The sequence below is a fragment of the Eulemur rufifrons genome, chromosome 2 (assembly GCF_041146395.1).
Source record: "Eulemur rufifrons isolate Redbay chromosome 2, OSU_ERuf_1, whole genome shotgun sequence".
Taxonomy (NCBI): Eukaryota; Metazoa; Chordata; class Mammalia; order Primates; family Lemuridae; genus Eulemur; species Eulemur rufifrons.
In genome coordinates this window covers 83,242,019-83,266,948 of record NC_090984.1, presented here as the reverse complement: position 1 = coordinate 83,266,948, position 24,930 = coordinate 83,242,019, and the positions used below count along the sequence as shown (strand labels likewise).

At 36.7% G+C, this 24,930-nt stretch overlaps 1 protein-coding gene across 1 annotated transcript in view; it reads left to right on the top strand.

Moving 5' to 3' along the window:
* The window catches only part of TXNDC16 (thioredoxin domain containing 16), a 70,880-nt gene extending 63,547 nt beyond the window's left edge, over window positions 1-7,333 (top strand). Inside the window, exon 20 of the mRNA XM_069464896.1 lies at window positions 7,034-7,333. Within this exon, the coding sequence (XP_069320997.1) occupies window positions 7,034-7,296 (263 nt within the window). The 3' untranslated portion in view covers window positions 7,297-7,333. The remainder of the gene's footprint in view (window positions 1-7,033) is intronic.
* The last annotated feature ends 17,597 nt before the right edge of the window (window positions 7,334-24,930 follow it).

Here is a 24,930-nt window from a genome sequence, read left to right as displayed (position 1 = left end):
TAAAACTTAAAATTATAGATTTCACAAGATAGTTCTTATATAGCTTTTCCATATAAATGCCAGTTTGTTTTCTTTCTATTACTGTAAGCAAATATGTAGTTTTATAGAAAGTGACAATATTTTATGAATAATACATTATTATATGAAAGTCTGGTTCTTAATACAGGCATACTCCAGAGATATTGTAGATTAGGTTCGAGACCACTGCAATACAGCAAGTTACATGAATCTTTTGGTTTCCCAGTACATATAAAAGTTATGTTTACACTATGCAGTAGTCTACTAAGTGTGCAATAGCATTATATCTACAAAGTACATACCTTAAGTAAAAAATATTTTATTGCTAAAACATGCTAATGATAATCTGAGCCTTCAGTGAATTATAATCTTTTTGCTGGTGGAAGGTTTTGCCTCAGTGTAGACGGCTGCTTACTAATTTAGGGTGGTGGTTGCTGAAGGTTGGGGTGACTGTGGCAGTTTCTTAAGACAACAATGGGCTTTGCCACATTGACTCTTCCTTTCGTGAAAGATTTCTCTGGAGCATGCGATACTGTTTGATAGCATTTTACCCACAGTAGAACTTCTCTCAAAATTGGGGTCAGTTTTCCCAAACCCTGCTGCTGCTTTATCAACTAAGTTTATGTCATATTCTAAATCCTTTGTTATTTCAGCAACGTTCACAGCATCTTGACCCACAGTAAATTCTATCTGGGGGAAACTTTCCACTTTCTTTGCTCATCCATAAGAAGCAACTTCACATCCATTAAAGTTTGCTCATGAGGTTGCAGCAATTCAGTCACATCTTCGGTCTCCAGTTCTAATTCTAGTTCTCTTGCTATTTCTACCCTATCTGCAGTTACTTCTTCCACTGAAGTTTTTAACCCCTCAAAGTCATCCATGAGGGTTGGAATAAACTTCTTTCAAACTCCTGTTAATGTTGATATTTTGACCTCCTCCCATGAATCACAAATGTTCTTAATGTCATCTGAAATGGTGAATCCTTTCCAGAAGGTTTTCAATTTACATTGCCCAGATCCATCAGAGGAATCACTATCTATGGCAGCTATAGCCTTATAAAATGTATTTCTTAAATAGTAAGACTTGAAAGTCAGAATTACTCCTTGATCTATGGGCTACAGAATGGATGTTGTGTTAGCAGGCACGACAACATTAATCTTGTACATCTCCATCAGAGCTCTTGGGTGACTAGGTACATTGTCAATGAGCAGTTATATTTTGAAAGGAAATCGTTTTTTCTATAAACGTGCTTCCATCAGGGTTTGTTGTTCTGCTCTCAGGGCACAGGCAAAGTAAGCATAATTCTTGAGGGCCCTAGGATTTTTAGAATGGTCAGTGACCATCATTGGCTTTACCATGTGTCCTTTGGATCTTTGAAACCAGGCTTTTTCTTCTCTCTGTGAAAAGTCCTAGATGGCATCTTCTTTCTGTAGTAGGCTGTTTGGTCTGCACTGAAAAATCTGTTGTTTAGTGCAGCCACCTTTATCAATGATCTTAGCTAGATCTTCTGGATAACTTGCTACAACTTCTTCACCAATACTTGCTGCTTCATCTTGCACTTTTATGTTATGGAGAGAGCGTCTTTCCTTAAACTGCATACCAGCCTCTGCTACCTTCCAACTTCTCTTCTGCAGCTTCCTCACTTCTCTCAGCCTTCATAAAATTGAAGAGAGTTCGAGCCTTGCTCTGAATTAGGCTTTGGCTTAAGGGAGTGTTGTGGCTGGTTTGATCTTTTGTCCAGACCACTCAAACTTTCTCCCTATGAGCAATAAGGCTATTTTGCTTTCTTATCATTTGTGTATTCACTGCAATAGTACTTTTAATTTCCTTCAAGAACTTTTAGTTTGCATTCACAACGTGGCTGTTTGGCACAAGAGGCCTAGCTTTCAGCCCATCTTGGCTTTCAACATGCCTTCCTCACTAAATAAGCTTAATCATCTTTAACTTTTGATTTCAAGTGAAAGACTCTTCCTTTCACTTGAACACTTAGAGGCCATTGTAAGGTTATTCATTGGCTTAATTTTAATATTCTTGTGTCTCAGAATAGAGAGGCCTGAGGAGAGGGAAAGAGACGGGGAATGGCTGGTTTTTGGGTCAGTCAGAAGACATTTATCAATTAAGTTCATTGTCTTATAAGGGTATGGTTCGTGGTAACCCCCCTCCAAAATTTACAATAGTAATGTCAAAGATCACTGATCACAGATCACCAAACAGATATAGTAATAATGAAAAACTTTGAAATATAATGAGAATTATCAAAACGTAACACAGAGACATGAAGTGAGCACAGGCTGTTGAAAAAATGGCACCAACAGACTTGCTCAAAGCAGGATTGCCACAAACCTTTAATTTGTAAAATATGAAATATCTAAGTGCAGTAAAGTGAAACACAATAAAGTGACATATGCTTGTATTCCAAACACATATATCTTAGACTGAAACTATCTTTTGGTTTCTCCCTCAACATTATTATTATTGCTTTTGTTGATCAGATGGTTCTACCCTTATGGTTGTGATACATCTGGCTTTTAAATTATAGGGTAGTTGCATCATAGAAAGTTACTGTTGGAATAAAAATAATAGCCAGTATTCATTAAGAATGTGTTCTTTTTCAGGCGTGGTGCTAATTACATTTCAGGGATTATCTGATTTATTCTTAACAACCACCTCAGAATTCTGGGTCTAATCACTGTACTCTTTTTCCAGATGATAAAACTGAGATAGAGGTTAAGTTGTCAAAGGTTATTCACTAATAAATACCTGAGCAAGGATTCAGACCCAACAATCTAACTCCAGAGCCCCTACTCTTAACCAAATTGCCTGATGTAGTATCTAACATGTCATTTCCTTGTTTTATTGAATCTCCAAGTAACCATGTGATTCGGTCAAATAGTCTTTGTAGTCACTGAGATTGTCAGGTGATAACTGAGTTTGTGTTGATTTTATCTAAACTTCATAACCATTACATCTAATCTATATACATAAACATTTGGAGGAAGAATTTCTGCTTAATGAAATAGTATTTTAATAAGTATCATTTTATATTTAACTTGAATAATAATAGCTAACAAAAAGTACATTTCTTAAATTATTTTATCTAATCCACATAATAAGCCTATGTGGTAGATGTTATTACACATAAAAATAAGTACCACTGTGTTACATTTTATTAACTTTAATAATAGTAGCTAACATTTATTGAATGCTTACTAGGTGGTTAGCACAATGCTAAGTGATTTACATATATTATCTCATTTCTCACAAGGCTCATGTAAGGTATTATTATCTGTAGAAGAGTTAAGTAACTAGTTCAGTCATAATTAACCAGTAAATGAGGAAGCTTGGATTCCAACCTGGATCTCTTTTACTCCAGAGCCACAATTTTTTTTAAATTGACAAATGAAAAATTGGTTATATTTATGGCACACAATATGATATTTTGATATATATAAACTGTAAGTTTCTTTGCAGTGGCCGGCGCCAGAGAAAGAAAGACGAGCAGAGCTGAAAGGGATAAGTAAAGAGGCTTTATTGGGGCGCTCCCGGGTGGGGGTAACGAGTGCCCGAGAGAGGGACCCGGGTGAGCCTCACGGGACCCATGGGACCCAGAGAAGCCGCGTCGCCCAGAAGTTTGAGTGGGTTTATATAGGTTCTCAGGGCTGGGGGATGGGAGTTTCTTCAGCCAGGAGATGTCGGTGCGAGGAGTGAGGAATTTCTTTGTTTCAGCTTTGGGGCAGGTATTGAGGGACAGGAGGAGCCACCTCTTTTTTCATTAGGGAAGGCAGTGTGCCTGCCACCAGCCTTACATAAACATTGTGGAATGAGTAAATCAAGCTAATTAACATACCCATCACCTCACATCCTTATTTCTTTGTGGTGAGAACATTTAAAATCTACTCTCTTAGTAATTTTTAAGTATATAATACATTATCATTTACTATAGTCACCATACTATACAACAGATCTCCAGAACTTATTCCTCCTGTTTAATAAACTTTGTACTTTTAACATCTCCCCATTCCCCACCTCCCATCCATAACCCCAGTAACCACCATCGTACTCTCTACTACATCTATGAGGTCAGTTATTTTAGATTCCACATAAAAGTCAGATTATGCCGTATTTGTCTTTATGTGCCTGGTTTATTTTACTAAGCATAATATCCTTCAGGTTCATCTATGTTGATGCAAATAATAGGATTTCTTTCTTTTTTAAAAGCTGAGTAGCATTCTATGGTGTATATATACCATATTTTCTTTATCCATTCATCCACTGGTGAACACTTAAGTTGATTTTATATATTCACTACTGTGAATAATGCTACAATGAACGTGGGAATGCAGATATCTCTTCAACATAACTGGATTTAATTTTCCTTTTTCTTTTTTTTTTGAGACAGAGTCTCGCCTCTTGCCCCAGCTAGAGTGCAGTGGCATCATCATAGCTCACTTGGCTCTAGGCAAGTCTTTCTTAGTTTCCTTCTCAACAGCTGTGAAATGAGATTAGTAATTCCTACTCTGAATACATCACATAGGTATTTTTAAAAATCAAGTAAAACTCTGTATGCAAAGGCACTTTGTAAAGTGCAAACTCTAAAGTGTTATCATTACCTACGTAAAGATCCTTTTCCATAAGGAACATCCCTGGGGGCTTTGATTGCCCAACTCTAAACTATTACCAAGACGAAAGAACCAGAATTGTGTTCTGAGCTTCCTGAGAGACTGGTATATCTTCCATTGCAATTTTGTTAATATCTTTACCACCTCACTCTTTGAGGGTTTCTGTCTCTTCCATGTATCACTGCTACTATTCCGGCAGCCTCTGCAGCACAGGAAAACTGAATGGCACTTCTCCATGTATTGGTTCCTGCCTTCTGTGCTAGCAGGGTCTGCTCTCACCATTGTCTAAGATGGGGTTGGGGGTGGCATGGGGTAGGTTGCAGGGATATTCTGGGAATAGTCTAAATTGGTAACATGATGCCACAGATGTCTGCCTCACCTTTCTTGCTGCACATCTTAACTTCTGTGAAAGTGTGGCCACTGGCTATTCTTATTTGAGATTTATACTCAACTTTGGTCCAGTTCCCTGACCTTTGCATGGATAAAACTTTATGTCTTCTCATACATAAAACTGGGATAATAGTTGTACTTAACCTTATTGTAAAGATTAAATGAATAATCCCTAGAATATTGTAAAGGCTCAATAAGTGTTTATTATTATATATTATCATTACTAATTTTATGAATAATGTATTTATTACCCATACATAATTAGTTTTATTTGCGATTGAAAATATTAAGATCTTTGTAGAGTTCCCTCAGCAAGTAATTAGCAGAATTGGGATGTAAAGTTTCAGGCATTTTGTCATAGTCTCAGACCACTAGGCTGCAGCATTTACCTTAAAAAAATAAATATTGTTAAGCTGGGCATGGTGGCTCATGCCTGTAATCCCAACTATTCAGGATGCTGAGGCAGGAGGATTCCTTGAGGCCAGGAGTTTGAGACCAGCCTGGGCAATAGCAAGACCCCCATCTCTGCAGAAAATTAAAAAAAAAAATAGCATGCCTGTAGTCCTAGCTACTGGGGAGGCTGAGGCGGGAGGATCACTTGAGCCCAGGAACTTGAGGCTGCAGTGAGCTATGATTGCCCCACTGCACTCCAGCCTGGGTGACAGAATGAGCCTCTGTCTCAAAAACACAAATATTGCTAACTATTATGCTTTAAACTGAACTTTTCTTAAAGATACTTTATTTATCTGCATATTGCAAACTACAATTACTCTTCCTACCTATTCAGTACATTCAAGAAAATATTTCATCTGTTTGTTACTTTTGAATCTGCTATCCTGTCGATGCCAATTTGAAACATTAGTTCCATGAGTAGCCTAAATTTAATACCCTGCTGCTTTGCCAAGTAGGATTTTGTATAATTGAGTCTAAGGAAATTATATATCAGTAAGTATACATATACTGAATATGTAAATATACTGATTTTTGTTTGAGCTTTAATCCACTCTGGGAAATTGAAATTTATATATATTTTCTAAGCTTCTAAAGATACTTATGAGAGGTGCTCATGTTTGTATTTTATGAGCATTTATTATCAATGTTTTTGACATGGAACAGTATATAGATTCTCTCATTGGAGTTTATTTTTAAAAGGTTTACTTTGTACATTGCCTTATATAGTTTATTTCTCAAAATAGTGTTTTAAATGGGCCAACTAAATCCTAAAACTCGTTTTTTTTAAATCTAATAAATGTACAAAAGTTAGCTAATTTAGTTCATATGTTATCAGCTTTAATCAGTTTTCCTATTTTAATGACCAACATTTAAAAATAATGTTAAGATTCATTGCCATGAAGTGCATCTAAGAGAAATTATCTAATTGCTGTCTATATGTAGTACAGTTGATTCTATAGCAACTTTAAATCTATCCTTGTCTATAATTATTTTTATAAAATGAACTTGTTTTCATAAAGTGTATAGAAAAGATCTTAAAAGCTTCAAAACCAAAAAATGCTTTAAAATGTAAGGAAACACGTGTATAAACAACAAAATAATTATTTATGTTCCAGAATGTTTTTCTGGAATGATTCATAAGAATGGTTATATTTCTTTAGAGACAGAGAGTGGAGTAGGGAGGGAAGCAGGAGACGTTTTCATTTAACCTTGTACCTGTCTGTGTGTAATCTTACTACATATATTGCTATTTTTTAAGACCTCAACAATGGTTGACTGAGAGTGAGACTGTGGATCTTTTTTCTATATTAATACTCTATTTAGAAAATAATGGCTTATAAAGGTAATATAAAAATGGCTATGGCTAGTAATGACAAATGTATCAAGTTTCTTATTGACAATGACTGTAAAAAAAAAATCTAGCCTTGCTAAGTAAGACTAATAAAGCCTTCACTCCTACAAATATATTTTTCAAAATAAAAAATTTTCTAGTATATTCATGTGATAATTTTATAGCTGTTAGTCTTTAACCCTTGATTATATCTTCCTTTCAGCAATTTTACCTGCTCAGGAATGGAAACCTCCTCTTCCAGCTTATGATTTTCTAAGTATGATGGATGCTGCATCTCAACATCCCACTAGGAAAGTTCCTGAGTGTATGAAAGCAACAGATGTGCAGGAGAATGATAAGGAACAACATGAAGATAAATCAGCAACCAGAAAACAACCGACTGAAGCATTGCGAATAAAGCATTGGAATAGAAGCAATTGGTTTAAAGAAGCAGAAAAATCGTTCAGGCGTGATAAAGAGTTATGATGCTCACAAGGGAGCTGATTTCATAGGGCTGTGCTTTCCAAGGTCTTTTCAGCTTGACAAACTTAAGAATTCATTTCATTAAAGAATAATACTAAATCATTTCAAGTCTCTAGACTAGTGCCATCCAATAGAATTATAATGCAAATCACATATGTAATTTAAAATTTTCTAGTAGCTACATTAAACAAAGTAAAAATGAGCAGGAGAAATTAATTTTAATATTATATTTCACCCAGTAAGTATACCTGAAATAGCTCAATTAATATAAAAATTACTGAGATGTTTTGCATTCTTTTTTCATACCAACTCTTCAAAATGCAGTGCATATTTTATACTTACTGCATTTATCACTTTGGAATAGCCAGATTTCAAGTGCTCATTAGCCACATGTGGCCCGTGATTACTGTACTGGACAGCTCAGTACTAGACAAAAACTAGTGTAATTTACTTAGGTCTAGCTATTAAATACATATTTAATCAAAATATGTATTTTGATTAAAATAAAAATGTACCTCATTTAATTATAGTTGACGCCATAACAGAATTATACAGCTGGTGGTTATATTTGTTTTATTGTAGTCATGATGTTAAAACCAGTGTTTCTCAAATGGGGCAGTTCCCCCACCCCCTGCCCCAGGGATATCTGGCAATGTCAAGAGACATTTCTGATGTCATGACTGGGGTACTACTGGCATCTAATAGGTAGAGACCATGGATGCCGCTAAATACCCTACATTGGACAGCCCCCTACAACACAGAATTATCCTGCCCGGAATGCCAGTAGTGTCAAGGTTGAGTAACCCTGGGTGAAACTAACCTGTGGAAGACTGAGCTTCTGAATCTTCTGGTTCTGCTCAATTATCATGTTTGAAAAAAATCTTAGATATTAAAGATAAGCATTAAGTGGTCTTATTCTGATTATCTGGACACACCCTTTTCTAATAAATAAGTTTTTATAATATTTTGAAAAAGTGATGAGGTAACCCTAAAAGAGGACTCTGAATGATATATATATTTTAAGAGAGTCTTAAAAACCTATTATTTCTACAAGTTATATGGCTGAATTTCGGATTGAACAGGAATTCAACATTCTACCATCTCCTCAAAAAAGAGAGGTTCCTGCATCTGAACCATGTCTGAAATCTACCCTTGTAAGCTTTAGACAAATCAAAGTAGTCTCCCTGACCCATAGAGCCTCATCTACATAACAAGAGGGCAGGATTAGCCAAAAAAATTATTTTTTTCACTCTAAGTCACTTGTTAGACTGATCTGTTTGTAGCAGTTGTTCTGTCCCATTTTTGTTCTGTGCATTTTTTGAGACATTTGTTGAGAAATATCTTGGTGCTCTACTATATTTCTCCTTCTAATATCTACTTGGAATATCTTGTTCTTTAAATTTTTTCTATGTATGATATGCCTAGTACAACTGAGTTTAATATCTACTTGGAATATCTTATTCTTTAAATTTTTTCCATGTATGATATGCCTAGTACAACTGAGTTTCTTAACTGGAATTTTAAAAATCATAAACAGCTAAATTTCAATAAATGCATATATTTTATTGTAACATAGACCATTTGCTGCTCTCAACACCCTCTCCTCGACTTTTTTTCCTGTAGCATGTTATACCTTATTAATTCAGTTCATTCTCATTTCCTTTTATTTCTATCTAACATGAGAGATGAGAGTGAACTCTAAATATAGTTTGTAGTAATAAAACACCAGCTTAATCATTAGAAAACACTAATTAACTACAAGCACATAAAAACATGAAATTGATTAGTCATTATACCATAACCAGCAATTTTGACAGTCATTAATACGTTTTTAATAATTTTAAATAAAGTATCTGGATTTCAGGCTACCTTCAAAAACTTTCTTTGGTCTCTACAATGCCCTCTATTGGACCACTTGTATCAGGTGGCTTTCTTTGGTTGCTAGCAAGAGAAATGCAACCGCGGCTAACTTAAGCAAAATGGGGAATTTTGGGTAATTCACAGAGTTAGAAGAAAAATTAAACAAGGCTTTGAAAATATAAGAACTAAGGCTGTTCTGGGATCTATGTAGCAGGAACTAACAGCTCAGTGATGAATCAGTTCCAACTGTTTTTCTATCTTTTATGACTCAAGGAGTCTTTGGAAAACTGGTTAGAGGAAGACTAGGCACTTTCATTGACAGTCCTAACAGTACTTCCAAATGCAGAAGAGGTAAATCTCACAAAAGTCTAAATTCTGTGTATCAGAAAAAGTGAATGTGGAGAGGGAAAAACAACAACAAAGAAATACAAAACCCGTGAATCCTCAGTACACCACTTGCTAGTCTACTTGTCCTCTGTGTACTTTTTAGGTCTTTCTGTCACATCTTATCCATTTTCAAGAGCTCCAGAAGTCCTCTCTCTACCCTAATTGGTTATAGTTTTCTTATACATTCCCCTAGTCCTCTAACAGAGTTGGTGGCCAGGGTATATGTAGATTCTGCACAGCACCTCATTCTCATGAGTCAGACTCTTTCACCCTCTCCTGCCTCACCTGTGTTGAAAGTTAATTAAAAAAAAACAACAACAAAAAAAACCTCGGTCCCTTATCTTCCAGGCCTTGTGATGAAATAGTCCATGGGCTGTTTTTCAAAATTCCTGGAGTTTTTCACTCAAGCCTCTGTTTCTTTTAAAAACTAATTAAACGTGTAAGCTGAACAATAACAGTTTGCAGATCATTAAGTGTCTATCTTTGGTAATAAAAAGTAATCAAACAGGTGTACCTTGGGAGTTAGGTTTCCACCTAAGACGTGAAAGCTGTAAGACAGCATTACTCCCATTCTAACAACAAGAGAAAGGCATAACTTACACCCATCAGAGAAAGTAGTCAAAGGAACTGAATTCCAAAGAGCAACAAGCCCCTTGAAAGAGAAACAGGATACATGAACAGTTTCACCTTTGTCAGAGAACAAGAGGCTGCCACTAAAGCAAGTAGTGTTAATTATTAAGAATTTAGAAAAGTGTTTACCCTACTTGCAAGTTAGTAAATTAGCTTGCCACAGACTTCTGAATCAGAGACAAAGGACTTTATTACAACAATAGCATTAATCAGAGTGTCAGCACTCTTGTTGGTTCCCTGATCCCAATCCAGACAGGACACTGAGAAGATGACCAGATGACATCTGTGTATGTATTGGTTTGCATAATGGAAGGATCCATGAGCTTAGGAAGCCCAAATATTTGATAATGGGTATTTAGCATGCCTGCCCTTTGTTCTGTTGGGAGATAACTTTATTATACTTTACAGTAATCAAACCTTTCTTGTAGAGGGAGATGATATCTCTCTTTCCAGGTTGTTATATAAATCTTGAAAGGTAGTCCAGAATAAAGAGGCAGGCAGTGCCTCTACTTTCAAATCATGCAGAAACATGAAAGACCCATGGAAAATTGTTTCCTGACAGAAACTGCTAAGATGTTAAGGAATTCTTTAAAGGCTGACTGTGTAATAGATATTAATTTAGAATAAGTGAGATCCCCTGACACGACCGTAGTTCACTCAGGAGCTCCTTTCCACAAGGCTCCACTTGGTGCTCATGAGAAAGATTGGGACAGACTTGTGAGAAGTGACACTTGCTGACACAGACTTGCAGGTGATGGTTGATGCAGTGGCACTGAGTGGCAGGCATGAAACACTGCCGACTTCCTCAGACGTTTCTGTTGTGTGATGTAAAAGCCATTAGCCACTGGAGGAGGGCTGGCAAACCTTCTGCCCTAATAGTCCAGGCAAAGATCCACTGCTTTTGGAGGAAATACAGAAGCAAAATCCTTTGGCCCTTGGGAAAGGCAGAAAATTTCATGGGCCCAGGATCCTTCACTGATACCAAACAGAGATCCACCCTCACCTGGGAGAAGTGTAGGAAAATCTCTCCTGTTCAAGAACTCCCCAAACTGAGAAGTACACGATTACAAATTGCAACAATACAATTAAATATATGTCGAGGGTAGTCATAGAGAACAATTATGAGCATTGTACTGGGACACAAGTTTTTCAAAGGATACTCTGGTTGCCATAAGGTGTAGCTTATGGAGATGAAGAGAAGAGGATTGATTTGAGCCATATTTTGGAGGTTTGACCTACACACCTTGCTGATAGATTAGATCTAGGTTTTGAAGGAAAGAGAGGAATTACAAATGACTCTTAAAGTTTCTGACATTAGTAACTGAAAGAATGTGGCATCATTTATGGAAGTGGGGAAGGTGGGTGGTGTTGGGAGTGGACAGAAAATCAGAAGTTCCATTTTGTCCATGTTAAGATTGAAAAACCTATTTGATTTCAAGTGGAGATTTCAAGTTGACAGATACTCTAAAATGGAGCTCAGGGGAGAGCTTTCCTTCACTGATTCAACAAATATTAAGTGTCTATTGTCTGCCAGGAAATGTTTTTGGCAATGTGAATAAAACACAGCCCCTTTTTCATGGAACTTACATTGTAGTGCAGGCGAGATAGAAAATAAACAAGTAAATACACAGGTGATGATAAACACTGAAAAAAAAACAAAAGGAGAATAGGGAGTGGCATGGGAAATTTTTTTTATAAAGTATGCTTAAGGAAGGCTTCACTGATAAGACACTTGAGTAAGAACTAAAAAGGAAGCAAGAGAGCAAGACTTAGTGTTATTTGTGATCAACCCTGTTACTCAAAATTTTAAACCCTGGATAATTTTTTAAAATCTTTCCTAAAAGGATTGAGGGGCTGATACACAAGAGACCAGAAAATTACAAGGCCAAAGTCTAAGTGAAAACAGGAAACCAGAGAAGTGAAAGAATCATTGTAGGTCCTTTTTCCTAAAAGCATTTGTCCACGTGAGCTAACTTCGCTCTTGCCTTTATATTCCAGTAAGTTATTTTGCTCTCACTATTTTACCAAAAACACAAACAAAACAACTCAACAACATAAAAATCCTTGCATACACTGTTAGGCTGGGTAATGTCAATGTTTTTCATTTATCATTTAAATCCGAGGAAATTTTATAACTTCTTTGTATGTAGCTGTCACATGTAGGGCAATTTGTCTTTAAGTAGGGACGTTCTAAAACAAATCCTGAATAGTTTTCCCTTCAAGTTAAGCATCTGGTTGTTTAAATAACTTCTGTTTAAAATGAAAAACATTATATATATATATGTGTGTGTGTGTGTGTGTATATATAAACATGCAGTTAAGTTTCTCTAGCCTCCAAGTGTCTCTGTTGGCCTGAAGACTACCAAGGAGGGGGTTGGCTCTGTGTCAAATTCTAAATCTTCCTGCAAGCCTGAGAACCGTTCTTTGCTTGTGCCTCCCCAAGAGAGGTCTCTCCAGACACACCCCATCCCCCATAAAGCACCAGCAGTGAAATTTCCAAGTCCACCCTGGGGCCAGAACCAGTCCAGCCTTGCCTAGGAGGCGTGTGGAGGATGTTGGGGGGTGTGTGTGTGGGGGGGGGTATGTGTGTGTCTGTCTCTCTGTCCCATACCCCAGCAAATGTGTGTGTGTCTGTCTGTCTGTCCCATACCCCAGGCAAATGTCCCTATCCCCAAATTTCAACATTGCCATGGGGGCCAAAGTTAAAGCCCAGGGTCCACCCAAGATGGAAAATTGGGACTCCATAGGGCTTTCTATGCCTGTGAGGTAAAGGTGAACTTAAAGGAAAAGAAAAAAACATTCTCCATCTCTACATACTCAACTACTACAAGGGAAGATGTTTTGATACTGAGTAAGCAAAAGAAAAATGAAAGGCCAATGGGAGAACTTGGAACTATACCCAGCCCTTGAGATTTGCAAACCAAACTGATATAACCTATATGGTCCAAAACCCTAACGTGATCCATTTAGTTTAAAATGGTCCCAAACAGGTCCTAGAGCTAAGAACTTGGCAGAAGCAAACACACATTCTCTCTGGGGAAAGCCACCTTCATAGCAGGCCTCTAAGTATTGCCCAAGATAACTTTTTCAAGGACAATGATCTGTATGTAGTCAAAATTAAGCAAGCACATGAGGAAAAACCAAGCATACTACATACAAATGTAAACTAGCAACAGTCAACAGCAAAAGCAAATCAATAGACTTCACATATAATTGTTAGACACATAGTAAAACAATTATCCTTACTATGTTTTAAGAAATAAAAGGCAAGCTTAAGCATATCTTCAGAAAGTAAGCAATATAAAAGGAAATAGAACTGATTTGAAAAAGAACCAAATAGAACTTCTAGAAATAAAAAAGTACAACAAACATTAAAAATTCAAATTAGACACAGCTGAATAGAAATAGGTAACTGGCAGATAGATCATAAAAATTATTCAGAATATACAGAGAGACAAAAAGGTGAAAAATATAAAAAAGAGAGTAAAAGTTGTGGGAGATGGAGTAAGAAAGATTAACGTGCAGTAGGAGTTCTAGAAGGAGAGGAAAGAGAGAAGAGGGGCAGAGAAGCCAAACAAAAGAACAATTGACAGAATTTCCAGAATGATGAAAGATACCAATTTACAAATTCAGGAAGCTTATAAATTCCTACACAGATTAAATAAAAACAAATCCCGATCAGATAAGATAGCCTTAATGTCAGATAAGATAGGTATTAAGTCAAAAAGCATTAAAGATAGTCACTTCATAATGATAATGTTCAACTCACCAGTATGTTATAACAGTTGTAAATTTGTGGTCCCCTAATAACACAGTATCAAATTACAGGAAGCAAAAATTAATAGAGGTAGATAAATTCACCAGCATATTAGATTTTTAAGTACCTAATTAATATAGCCAGCAAAAAAAAATAAGGGAAGTTATTTAAACAACGTCACTAATAAACTTCACCTAATGACTGCAGAAGACATATTCTTTTCAAGCACACACAGAACACATATAAAAATTGACATATGCTAGGCCATAAAGCAAGTCCCAATAACTGTTAAAGGATTAAAATCATATGCAACATGTTCTCTGAACACAATGCAACTAATCTAGAAATCAACAACAAAACGACACCTAGAAATGTACAGGATAAGGAGCTGGGTATGCAAGCCTGAGCTTGAGATAAAATTCTGGGCATCATAAAGCTTATTATGGCAAAAACTGGAATTAAACCTGAGTCTCCTTCACATCCATTTAGTGGGATAATACCATGTAAAGCCTTTCCTGTCCATAACATTTATTTCCTCATTAAAAATTTATATATAATACTCAAAAATATTAAAATGGCCTATTACTAGATTATTGAATAAGCAGACAATTCAGTCACCTCACCTATTTAGGGTTAATATTCTAACACTTTATGGTTGTAGGCTGTAATTTCACATTCTCTTAAAATAAACCTTTTTTCTTTTACTAAGATATGTTAATGGAAGCCTATCCAGGATTTAGTTTGGATAACCCAGGGTCAAGTCCTTACATAGGCCTCAAGAGCTATAAAAAAAATAGATGCAGAATCTGGAGTTTTGTGAAATATTCCAGACAGCACTCCTGACTTCTAGTGCGTAATATTTCATGTCAGCCTTTTAATCAAATAAAGTATTCATTTCCTCTGACATTAAACGCAGTCTGGATTTTCTATTTCTCATGTGGTTTTTTTTATATAGTTATGAAGGCTATTTTTGAAGAATTAATTTTTCTCACATTTAAACTTATTTTCTTGTTAGAGATATTACCTAGCCAGCTACCCAGTGCCATGAAACTCTTTCTGAACATCTGGTTTATTGTAGTGAGAATGACTAATACATTAAAATCATGTCCCCAAAGTTACCAGGGTAGGACTCTAAGGACATACCAGCCCTAAATGGCCTTGACAAACATGAACAGTAAGTAAATTCCTATTCAGACATTATAAGAAGGTAGGATTATACTTGTTCCTAAAGATCCTGGGGTAAAAAGCTATTAGAAGACAGCTTCCTTAAAAATAGTCTAACACACGTGGCATTCAAAGATGCATGTTTGTTAAGCAGAATTGAGAATACCTGCATATCCAGAAATATCTGGGCGATATAACCAGTATAGCACACTGGTTAGAGAGACTGGGCATTGGATTTGCCCTGAAGAATTTTGGAGTCCTAACTCTTCTAAACATCAGCTGTGTGACATTGTAAAGCTACTTTAAAATCTTACATCTTAGTACGCTGCTCACCACATAGTGCTGAGGATTAAATAGGAGTATACTTAGTAAGCATTTGATAAATGTCACATACAGATTGGTTGATTAGAAATTTTTTCTTATTACCAAAGTAATACATTGTTGTAATAAAAATTCAAAGAATACAAAAGTATGTACACACAAAAAAGCAATAGCGAGCCTCATTTCCCTCCAACTCCAATTACAGAGTCAAGTGGTAACCACTATTAACAACTTGGTTCCTGCTTGACCTTCTAAATGTTTCCCTTCTTATTCTCAGGGTTCCAGATACCTATGTTAGTTAATCACTTCTTGGCTATTTGGCTAAGATCAAGTGGAGATACCTATGTTAGAACACATTTTTACTTACTCTTTTCATATATAACATTAAAATTTTTTTCTTTCACTTTGTTGTGTTAAATATCTCATCCATGCTTAGTGTTCACACTGAAGTCAAAAAGGAGAGGTTATGGAAGAATCTGTCCCATTTGATCATTAGTAGTCAATTGCTGCTTTTTTGGACTGGGGTTTGTTCTTCAGACTTGAACTTTAAAAATTAACATACTTTTACCTAAAGTATCCTTTATTTGGCCATTTGGCTGAAAACAACATTCCCTTGGCATCCCAGAGTGCAGTGCTTGAGAGCACCATTCTGTACTGAGTAGCAATACCCCAGATGTCTTGCTAAGGCCTACCCCCACCCCATGTAACCCCTAGGTAACACTTCTGGTTACTAGTGTCTCATGGACAGGATTGCAGGTGTGAAAGTCGTGTCAGTTAAGAATGCTTTAAGTACAAATAACAGATAATCTAACAGTAGCTTAAACACATTGGGTTTTATTTAAGTGACAAGAAGTGTGCAGATACAGCAGCTGCATGATGAATGGTATCAGTGTCCTAGGTTCTAGAAGCTCAAGCATCTAGCATATATTTGAGGACAGAAGGAGGAGGGAGGGTGATGCCAGATACCTCTATTTTATATGAAGAATAAAGCCTTAATCAAAAGTCCCCTGGGAGACTGTGCTTGTGTGTCATGCTTGGGCCAGAGCTGGGAAGCCACTCCTACCTGCAAAAAAGCTGGAAAGCAAGTCCTATATTTGGTTTTCCAACCTCTGCACTGGGAAACAGCAATGGAAAAATAGGGTAACCAGTCCACAGCCTCTGGCACAGAAGGGAACGTGGGAGATAGGGGGTGGGCTATGGTTTTCTATTTTGTTGTTGGTGCTGATTGGAAGACATACCCCAATCATAGCAGTGAGAATGATCCACAAGCTCTCCACTGAGAAGCACCAGGCCAAGAGAAGGCCTGGGCCCCCAACTGTTAAGCTCTTAGTGACCAGCAATGTTGGTTCACGCACAGCCATTTGCCCAGGGTGCAAATGTGCCCTGAAGCTGAGCTGAGGCAGTTCCAGTATTTGCTGTCTCTTGACTCAGGACTACAATGCTTCTCTCTATCAGCTCAGTGCTGGATCCACCCAACAGTTCTAGAACCTTTCTATCCTCAAGGTTTATTGTGGAGACCTCACTGTCCTTGCCTGCCCCTGAGCATTGTTCAGGGGTACTCTGGCCCACTGGGAAGATCAATTCTTTGAGGTTTCACACAACACATTTTTAGATCACATCCTTCAACAAACATTTGTGGTGCCTACTGAGTGCCAGCCCCGGAGCTAAATGCTGTGGACGTAAAGTCAAATCAGGCACAATCCATTCCCTGAAGGACCTTAGCATCTAGTGTTGGGGAGAGACATGGAAATCACTTTTGCCTGTTGTGTTAAGTGTTAGGGCAGAGGGTTGCCTAGGGTGACGGGGAATTCCAGAGGAGGGGCAGCTAAATTAGGCTGGGGGCCAGAAACCCTCCAGGGGAGAGGGTGCTCGAGCTGAATTTGAAGTATGAGTAGAAGCTGCTAAAGGAATTTCCAGGGAAAGGAAAGTGCATGGGTGATGACATGGAGGCTTCAAACAGCCTGGTACATGCAGAAACAAAATCAGTAGTTCCATACGGAGTGAAGGGTGTTTGGAGCAAAGATCACAGAGGAACAGAAACCAGACACTGCCAAGTGTTGCTGAAGTAATGAGCTTGAACTCTGGATTGTAGGTTATGAATTAGGGTCACAAGCTTATTAGGTGGTTTCCCACTCACTTCCAAGAGTAAAAAAGTAAACTTCAAAGGTTTCTATCATGATGAAAGAGCAAAATTAAATATCTATGATAGACTGAGTATAAACCCATGATCTCCCCAAAATTATAATTACAATCATTTTAGAGCAAGAGTCCCTTTCTACCAGCCGCTCTGCTTACATTAACTTAAATGGATTAAGCACTCTGGGGACTTAAAATTTGCAGGTGAATATTTTATCCTGGAAATTATAATGAATCAGATACTCTCTAGGGCCAAAGTCATTTCCTGCAGTAATTTTTCCAAGCTATTAGAGTACCATTTTTTCTCTCACAATATAAAATGCACAAATGGGAACTGAGTTAGTAAACCTCCCTTAGCATCTTGATTATTATGATTCCAGGAAACAACTTAGGTATGGGAAGGGCAGAGACCAATACCAGTATTTGCACATCAATTTTCTTTCTTTAGTTTGGCTTCAACATGTTCCAATGTTTCTCTACTTTCCTAGAAGACTGGGACTTTGAGAAGCAGATTCTCACAATGAAGTCTTAATGTAATTCAAGAAGTTAGAAAGGGAGAAATTATTTTTAGGTGTGTTTTATTTTAAAATACAGTAAAAACATTTTGTCTATTGGTTTTAAAACCCTTTTATTATGTTTTCAAATTGTGTTCTTATATACCCTGAGATTTTGTACTGTGAGTACTTCAGAAGTCATGAGTATTGATATGTGTTTCTAATTCTGTGTGTGATGGTTACTGTAGTAATGATTGACAATAAGCTCATTTTACTCTGAACCTTATGAAAATATTCATACCACCCTGTATTGTATTGTTTTCCCATTTATAACGCCCTTTCCCATACATTGCTTTGTTTAGTATTTACAATATTACTATTAGATAGACTCAAAATTTTACAAGCTAGGAAAGAAACCAAAAGGTTACAGCCCATAGATCCCAAACTTAACTCTTCATTTGCATCACCTAGGAGAGCTTTTCATAAAATAGATTCCTGTGCTTCTCTCCCCCACTCCCAAGCTCCAAGATTCTGCTTTAATAGTTAAAAGGCTGCTCAGATGATACTGATAGTGAACCTGGTTGGGAACCCCTGGTTAAGGGATTTTAAAGCTCTTAAGGATTAGAACCGGAACTCAAACCATGAGTTCTGGATGCTGACTGCAAGTCAGGTGTGTTTCCCGTAGATCACAAGTTAAGTAGGAGCAATGGATGAGGGGCAGGGTGGGGTCAGGTAAGGGAGATGGATGTAGATGGATGTGAATTGATGGTAAAAAGATAAATCTTAGAACAATTTTCTTTCTAAAAAGAATTTTTTAAAGTGAAGATGGAGTGACAGTCAATGATCAGAAATTTTCAGACTGGTAACATTTTATGGTATACTGGGAAAAGAGGATAGGACATGTTGTTAGTATGGATGTTCATGATGTGAGTGTAATCTTTTTGTTTCCATGGGTGAAAAGCAGGAAATGCAGGAGAACAAGACAGAGGAAATGGTAGCTTTGTCCTTTGTATCTTTTAAGGAGCCAAGTGGAAAACAACCATGAGAAGCTGTAAAGATGAAGACATATCATTGAAAAAACCATTGCCACTGAATTGTAGTAAATTCCCAGGTGTATGGGGAAGAGATACTGCATATTTGAGAAGATGAGTTATACTCAAGCTCAGGAAGGAATTTCCCATTTTTGTATTACAAATTATGAAACTAAGGTTCAAAGAAGGAACTTGTCTAGGACATTCCACAAATATGTGGGAGAAACCATCAAACCATGATTATAATAAATGATAATAAACATAGAATAAAGAAGAACCCATAAGAGAGAGGAAAATAAACTCCAGGAGACTGTGAAGGTAGGCCTAGGTAGTGCAACCTACAATCCATTTTGTGATACTGATGGACTGTAACATTGCTTTACTTTGCTCATGTCACCAAAGAAAACCACTGAGCCTTGGTTATGAGCTTTCTTCTTGGACATTTGAAACTGAGACTTTCCAAATTCTTATTTTTCAGAAGTCAATGAAAAATTTCAGCCTTGGGCAGGATTTAAAAAAAAAAAACAGATTTGGGGGAGACTACATCTCAGATAATTTTTTTATGCTGTCACTCATCACTTGTTGGTTGAGAATTTGTGTTTTAGGTGATGCCATTGTTAAGCAGTATTGCAAAAACTTTCCAGTGTGTGTAGCTCTTGGAATCTCTATTACATGTCATAGAGTTTTTTGTAAAATGTATTTTTTCAAGGCTATAAAGGACTTTTAAAGTTTATTTTTATATTTTTAATCATCGACAAATCTATGCAATGGATTTGGTTGGTTTTCTTTCCAACAATGCTCCCCTTTTCTACATTGTCACAAATATATTCCATTCACCAGGTCACAGTTATCCAGGTTTTCTCAAAAGGTATGTCTCTTTTACATTTCTTTTCCAAAGGGTTTTCCAAGCTCTAGGATTCAAGGCAGATCTCTCATACTTCTTATGTCTTACATAAATCTGATTTTGGCTTCAAAAAAACATTGAAGACACAACCAGTACCTGAAATTTCTTCAGAGTGTTCTGATTCATCCTTTGTCACTTCCCCTAGTCTATAGGAGGAATTTCTGCTTGAGCTCTGCATCTCTGATTCAAAAACTTTCTGATCATAATTCATTTTTCCTGAGAAAGCATTTTTGTATTTTATAAGCATGAACCTATGAATTTACAATGGTCCTTTTCTTATAAAAATATGAGATGATTTGCCTTTCTAAAAGCAAATGCAAAACCTGTAAACTAAATGATTGTACTTTTTCAGACTTCTAGGAGTCATTCCAAGTGAAATTATTATAAACATATAAGAAATCATGTCTAATATTGAAAACATAAAATCTTAAAATATGTATTTGTTCATAATGTAACCTATATAGAGTCATCTCTTTGTTTTCCTTGTTATACTTTTCCTTCTCATAATTATTGACAGACATGCGTTATAAAAATAATTGAAGTTCAGTATCGGTGGGAAAGAATTTTGGAGTTATTTCTAGTAATTCCCTTGGTCCCTTAATGGACTGGTATGAGAATTTTTTTTAAAAAAAAATGTGTAGAAGACTTTATTTTGTTAACACTTGCTCTAATCTTAACTTTATAAAATGGCAGTTTTCTATCCCCACTAGATACTATGAGAAATCTGAGAGTTCAAGCTCTGTCCACTGCTGTTAGTCCAATCCCCTAAAAATGGTCTTTAGCTTTTCATCTACTAGAGAAAATAACATATTTCTGTGGCTCTCAAGTGTCTTTTTAAAATAGGAATTTCTTTTCCTTTCATGATATATTTCAACTCACATTTTATGTTTTCCTAATGAATAATCCTGTGGGATAAATGCCCTTTCATACATGTGTGACAGGGAGTTCAACAGACAAAGCTAGTTGAAGAAATTATTTTGAACCTTTTGTTTATTTTTTATTGATTTATATTTTTGAGACAGGGTCTTGCTCTGCTGCCCTGGCTGGAGCACAGTGGTGAAATCGTAGCTCACTATAGCCTCCAACTCCCAGGGTCAAGCAACCCTCTCATTTCAGTCTCTCGAGTAGCGAGGACTACAGGAATGCACCATCACGCCTGGCTAATTTTTCTTATTTTTTGTAGAGCCTAGGTCTCCCTATATTGTCAAAGCTGGTCTTGACCCTCTGACATCAAATGATTCTTCTGCCTCAGTCTCCCAAAGTGTTGGGATTACAGGCATAAACAACTATGCCCGGCCCATTTTGTACCTTTTTAAAAAAAAATTTAAGAAATGCTTTTTAAATGAAAACTCACCTACAAATTCTTGTTTTATATTTTTGGATTTTAAAATCTTGATATCTTTTAAAGAAAGGCATAGTTTTAATAAATATTAAAAATATATACTGACATAAATTCTGTTATGAACTTACAACATACTTTGATGTAATTTCAGAGCTTGGCTATGTATGCCCATGTATGTGCTTGTATGTGTGTTTCTGCTATAATCGATTTCATAAGCTATTTGAAGAGAAAAAAAATCCTTGATTACCTCACTCATATTTTACTTTTATTATATGAAATTTAGCATATGGAGTAGTTCATTCTGTTTTCTGTTTCTTAACTTGTTTTGGTTGTGATTACTCCTTTCTGACAGTTACCAAAAAGAACAGTTGTAAATATCAGCAACATCAGGAACCCTGTTTCTCCTTTGGTTTAATAGTCTAAAATTCTTTGATCCTGAATACAGAGAGAAATCCCAGAACATTAAAGAGTTGAAGGAAGGGTAACTGGAACCCAGGACCACACTCTACCTACACACATACATAGTAGGCAAGAGACTGACCATTAAAAGAAACTGCAGGGAGAGGTGGTTGTGTTAGACGGCATGTACTTGCTTATGTGCACCTCCAATCCATAAATACTGTGTATGTGAAGAAGGATTCTTTACTTGGGGTCCATAATAATGTGTAGGCAAAGTGGAGTGTACATGCGCAAATATGCATTTTTCTGGGGGTTAGATCCACAGCTTTCTTTAGGTTGTCAAAAGGTTTCGTAACTGCAAAAAAGGCCCAAAACTACTAAAGCTTACAAGATGACTGTGTTCAATGAGCTATATATTTCAGTTTTTCTAAATATCACTTAATAGCCTGAAACATAAATTTATCATGACTCTTCTGCCTTTTAACACCCAGATGCCAGTCAACAATTAAAATAAAGAGACTTTATCAACATAAATGGTACAGGCACGTGACTATAGCAGAGGAAGTACAACAGTTTCATTTTACGAGAGGGATGTGTTCCTGGAGACTTGGCAAAATTCACAACTTCCGTATTTCATGTCTAATTGCTCCCATAGGACTGACAAGGATGTTTACTAGCAGAAGTGGCCAAGACATATGCCAATAGCATAAACACAGTTGGTAATTCATTCGTCTCTCCTCCAGCTTAAAATCATAATTAAGGTAATCCTAGCACTCTGGGAGGCTGAGGCAGGTGGATCGTTCGAGCTCAGGAGTTGGAGACCAGCCTGAGCAAGAGTGAGACCCCGTCTCTACTAAAAATAGAAAGAAAATTAGCTGGACAACTAAAAAATATATAGAAAAATTAGCCGGGCATGGTGGTGCATGCCTGTAGTCCCAGCTACCCGGGAGGCTGAGGCAGTAGGATCGCTTTGAGCCCAGGAGTTTGAGGTTGCTGTGAGCTAGGCTGACGCCACGGCACTCACTCTAGCCCAGGCAACAGAGTGAGACTCTGTCTCAAAAAAAAAAAAAAAAAAATTTAAAATCATAATTAAGATTTAAAAAATAGATTCATACTATTTCTAATCTAATAAAGTGAAACTTTATTGGTGTTTTAAGCTCAGTCTTTTCAAGTTAACACAATTTTAATTTGCATACATTTGCATCAGGTATGTTATATTGTTGTGGTAAATTGAAAATTCATTCTTTCCAATTATTAGGATGCTCAAATTTTTAAATCAATTTTATCTCTTATAAGATACCACTCCCAAATAATTTTGCACAATTGGTAGTGCCAGTAGGTAACACTGTTGGCATAATAACTATAATTAATGCTTCGACTATTCTATAATGGGAAATAAATTTTTCTTCATTTTTCAGTAGTTATCTGTGTTGTGCTGCTTTTATATCCAGTCTGACAACTAAGGAAACCCAACTAGAAAGGGATATTGAATCAAATGAAATACCAGTTAAGGAGGGGTTTTGAAAATATATAGATTTAGTTCTGGTTTCATAAAGTATGTGTATGTGTGTATTTAATTTTCATTTTGATTCAGTGTTCTGTGGATAACTTTAATTAACATTTGAAGATAGCCTGAGGTACGATAATTAGTACATTAATTTTGATTCTTGACTCATGGTTTTCAGTCCCTCACTGAGAGGGAGGAGAGTATAAATTCCCCTCGGTTTGTCTACTACACATCAGTTGCAATGCATGTAAGTAAAATCTCACAGGGGTTTTAATAAAAATTAGGTGGAATAAGTTTTTGCATTTGAGAAATTTGAATTTAAGGATGCTGTGATTTATCCTGAATTCAAAATTTGGCTTTTAGGTTGTTTTGACCTTGACTAGTAGTAAAGCTTCTTAATATAATAAGTAGTTAACCAAAAGTGGCATGTTTGGTCTTCAGATTATAGGTAACATTGACTCTCTTGATTGTCTCAAGTAATGGGGTCTTACTATAAGTACACATAGAAAAATGTAAGGAAAAGAGGTGTCTCAGGCTTTGTGGAAACCAAGTAACAGCAACGGAACCGGAAGTCATGTAAACACAGCCACAAACCCTTATCTGGGTTACGTGGGTCACAATCACAATGTAATGTGAGAGCCAGAAGATTCCTATTCCTCGAGATCCAGTTCTACCTTTAGGGAGCCATCATGTCACCCGCTTGTTTGAGTAGGTTTATGGAGTCCTACTGCAGTACTCTACCATTACTATTCTTCAGCTGTAGGTAAGGCCTGCTCCAGAAAGCCATCGCTGGTTACCTTCCTCAGCTAGACCAGGTACTCCTTTGCAGTCCCGTAGCATCCTATGTGTCTCACTACTGTGATATTTCTCATATTGTATTAGAATTTTCTTTTTCTTGTCAGACACTGCTGCTAGATTGTGAGGTCATGTTCTGTGCCTTTGTCATCTCTGTCTTCCTATCCGCTGACTCATGTGTGTGCTTTTTAGTCTTTGCTGCTCCTATCAGCTGCTTTTAATTGACTTTCTTTTTAGGACTCAAAACTTCTTCCAGCAGAGAATTAGATTTGTTCATAGTCACCATCTTCTCTGCGGGGCAAAGCTTTTGTGCCAGATTACCTCAAAGGCTATTGATGTTGGCGAGGATGTGGAGAAAGGGGAACTCTTATTTACTATTGATGAGAATTTACATTTAATACAGCCACTATGGAAAACTGTATGGAGGTTCCTCAAAATATTAAAAATTGAACTACCATATGATTCAGCAATCTCACTACTGCGTATATATCCAAAAGAGATGAAATCATTATATTGGAGAGACACCTGCACTCCCATGTTGATAGCAGCACTATTCACAATAGCCAAGAGACGACTCAATTTAAGTGTCCAGCAACGAATGGATAAAGAAAAGTGTGGTATACATACACAATGGAATAACATTCAGCCATAAAATGGAAAGAAATCCTGCCATTTATGTCATGGATCAACTTGGAGGACATCATGTTAAGTGAAATACACCAGGCACAGAAAAATAAATACCGTATGATCTCACTCATACGTGGGGGCTACAAAAGGTGTTCTCACAGAAGTAGAGAGTAAGTGATAGTTATCAGAGGCTGGGGGGCTTAGGTCGAAGGGTGATGGGGAAATGCTGGTCAAAGGATACATAATTATAATTAGACAGGAGGAATAAATTTCAAGAGACCTA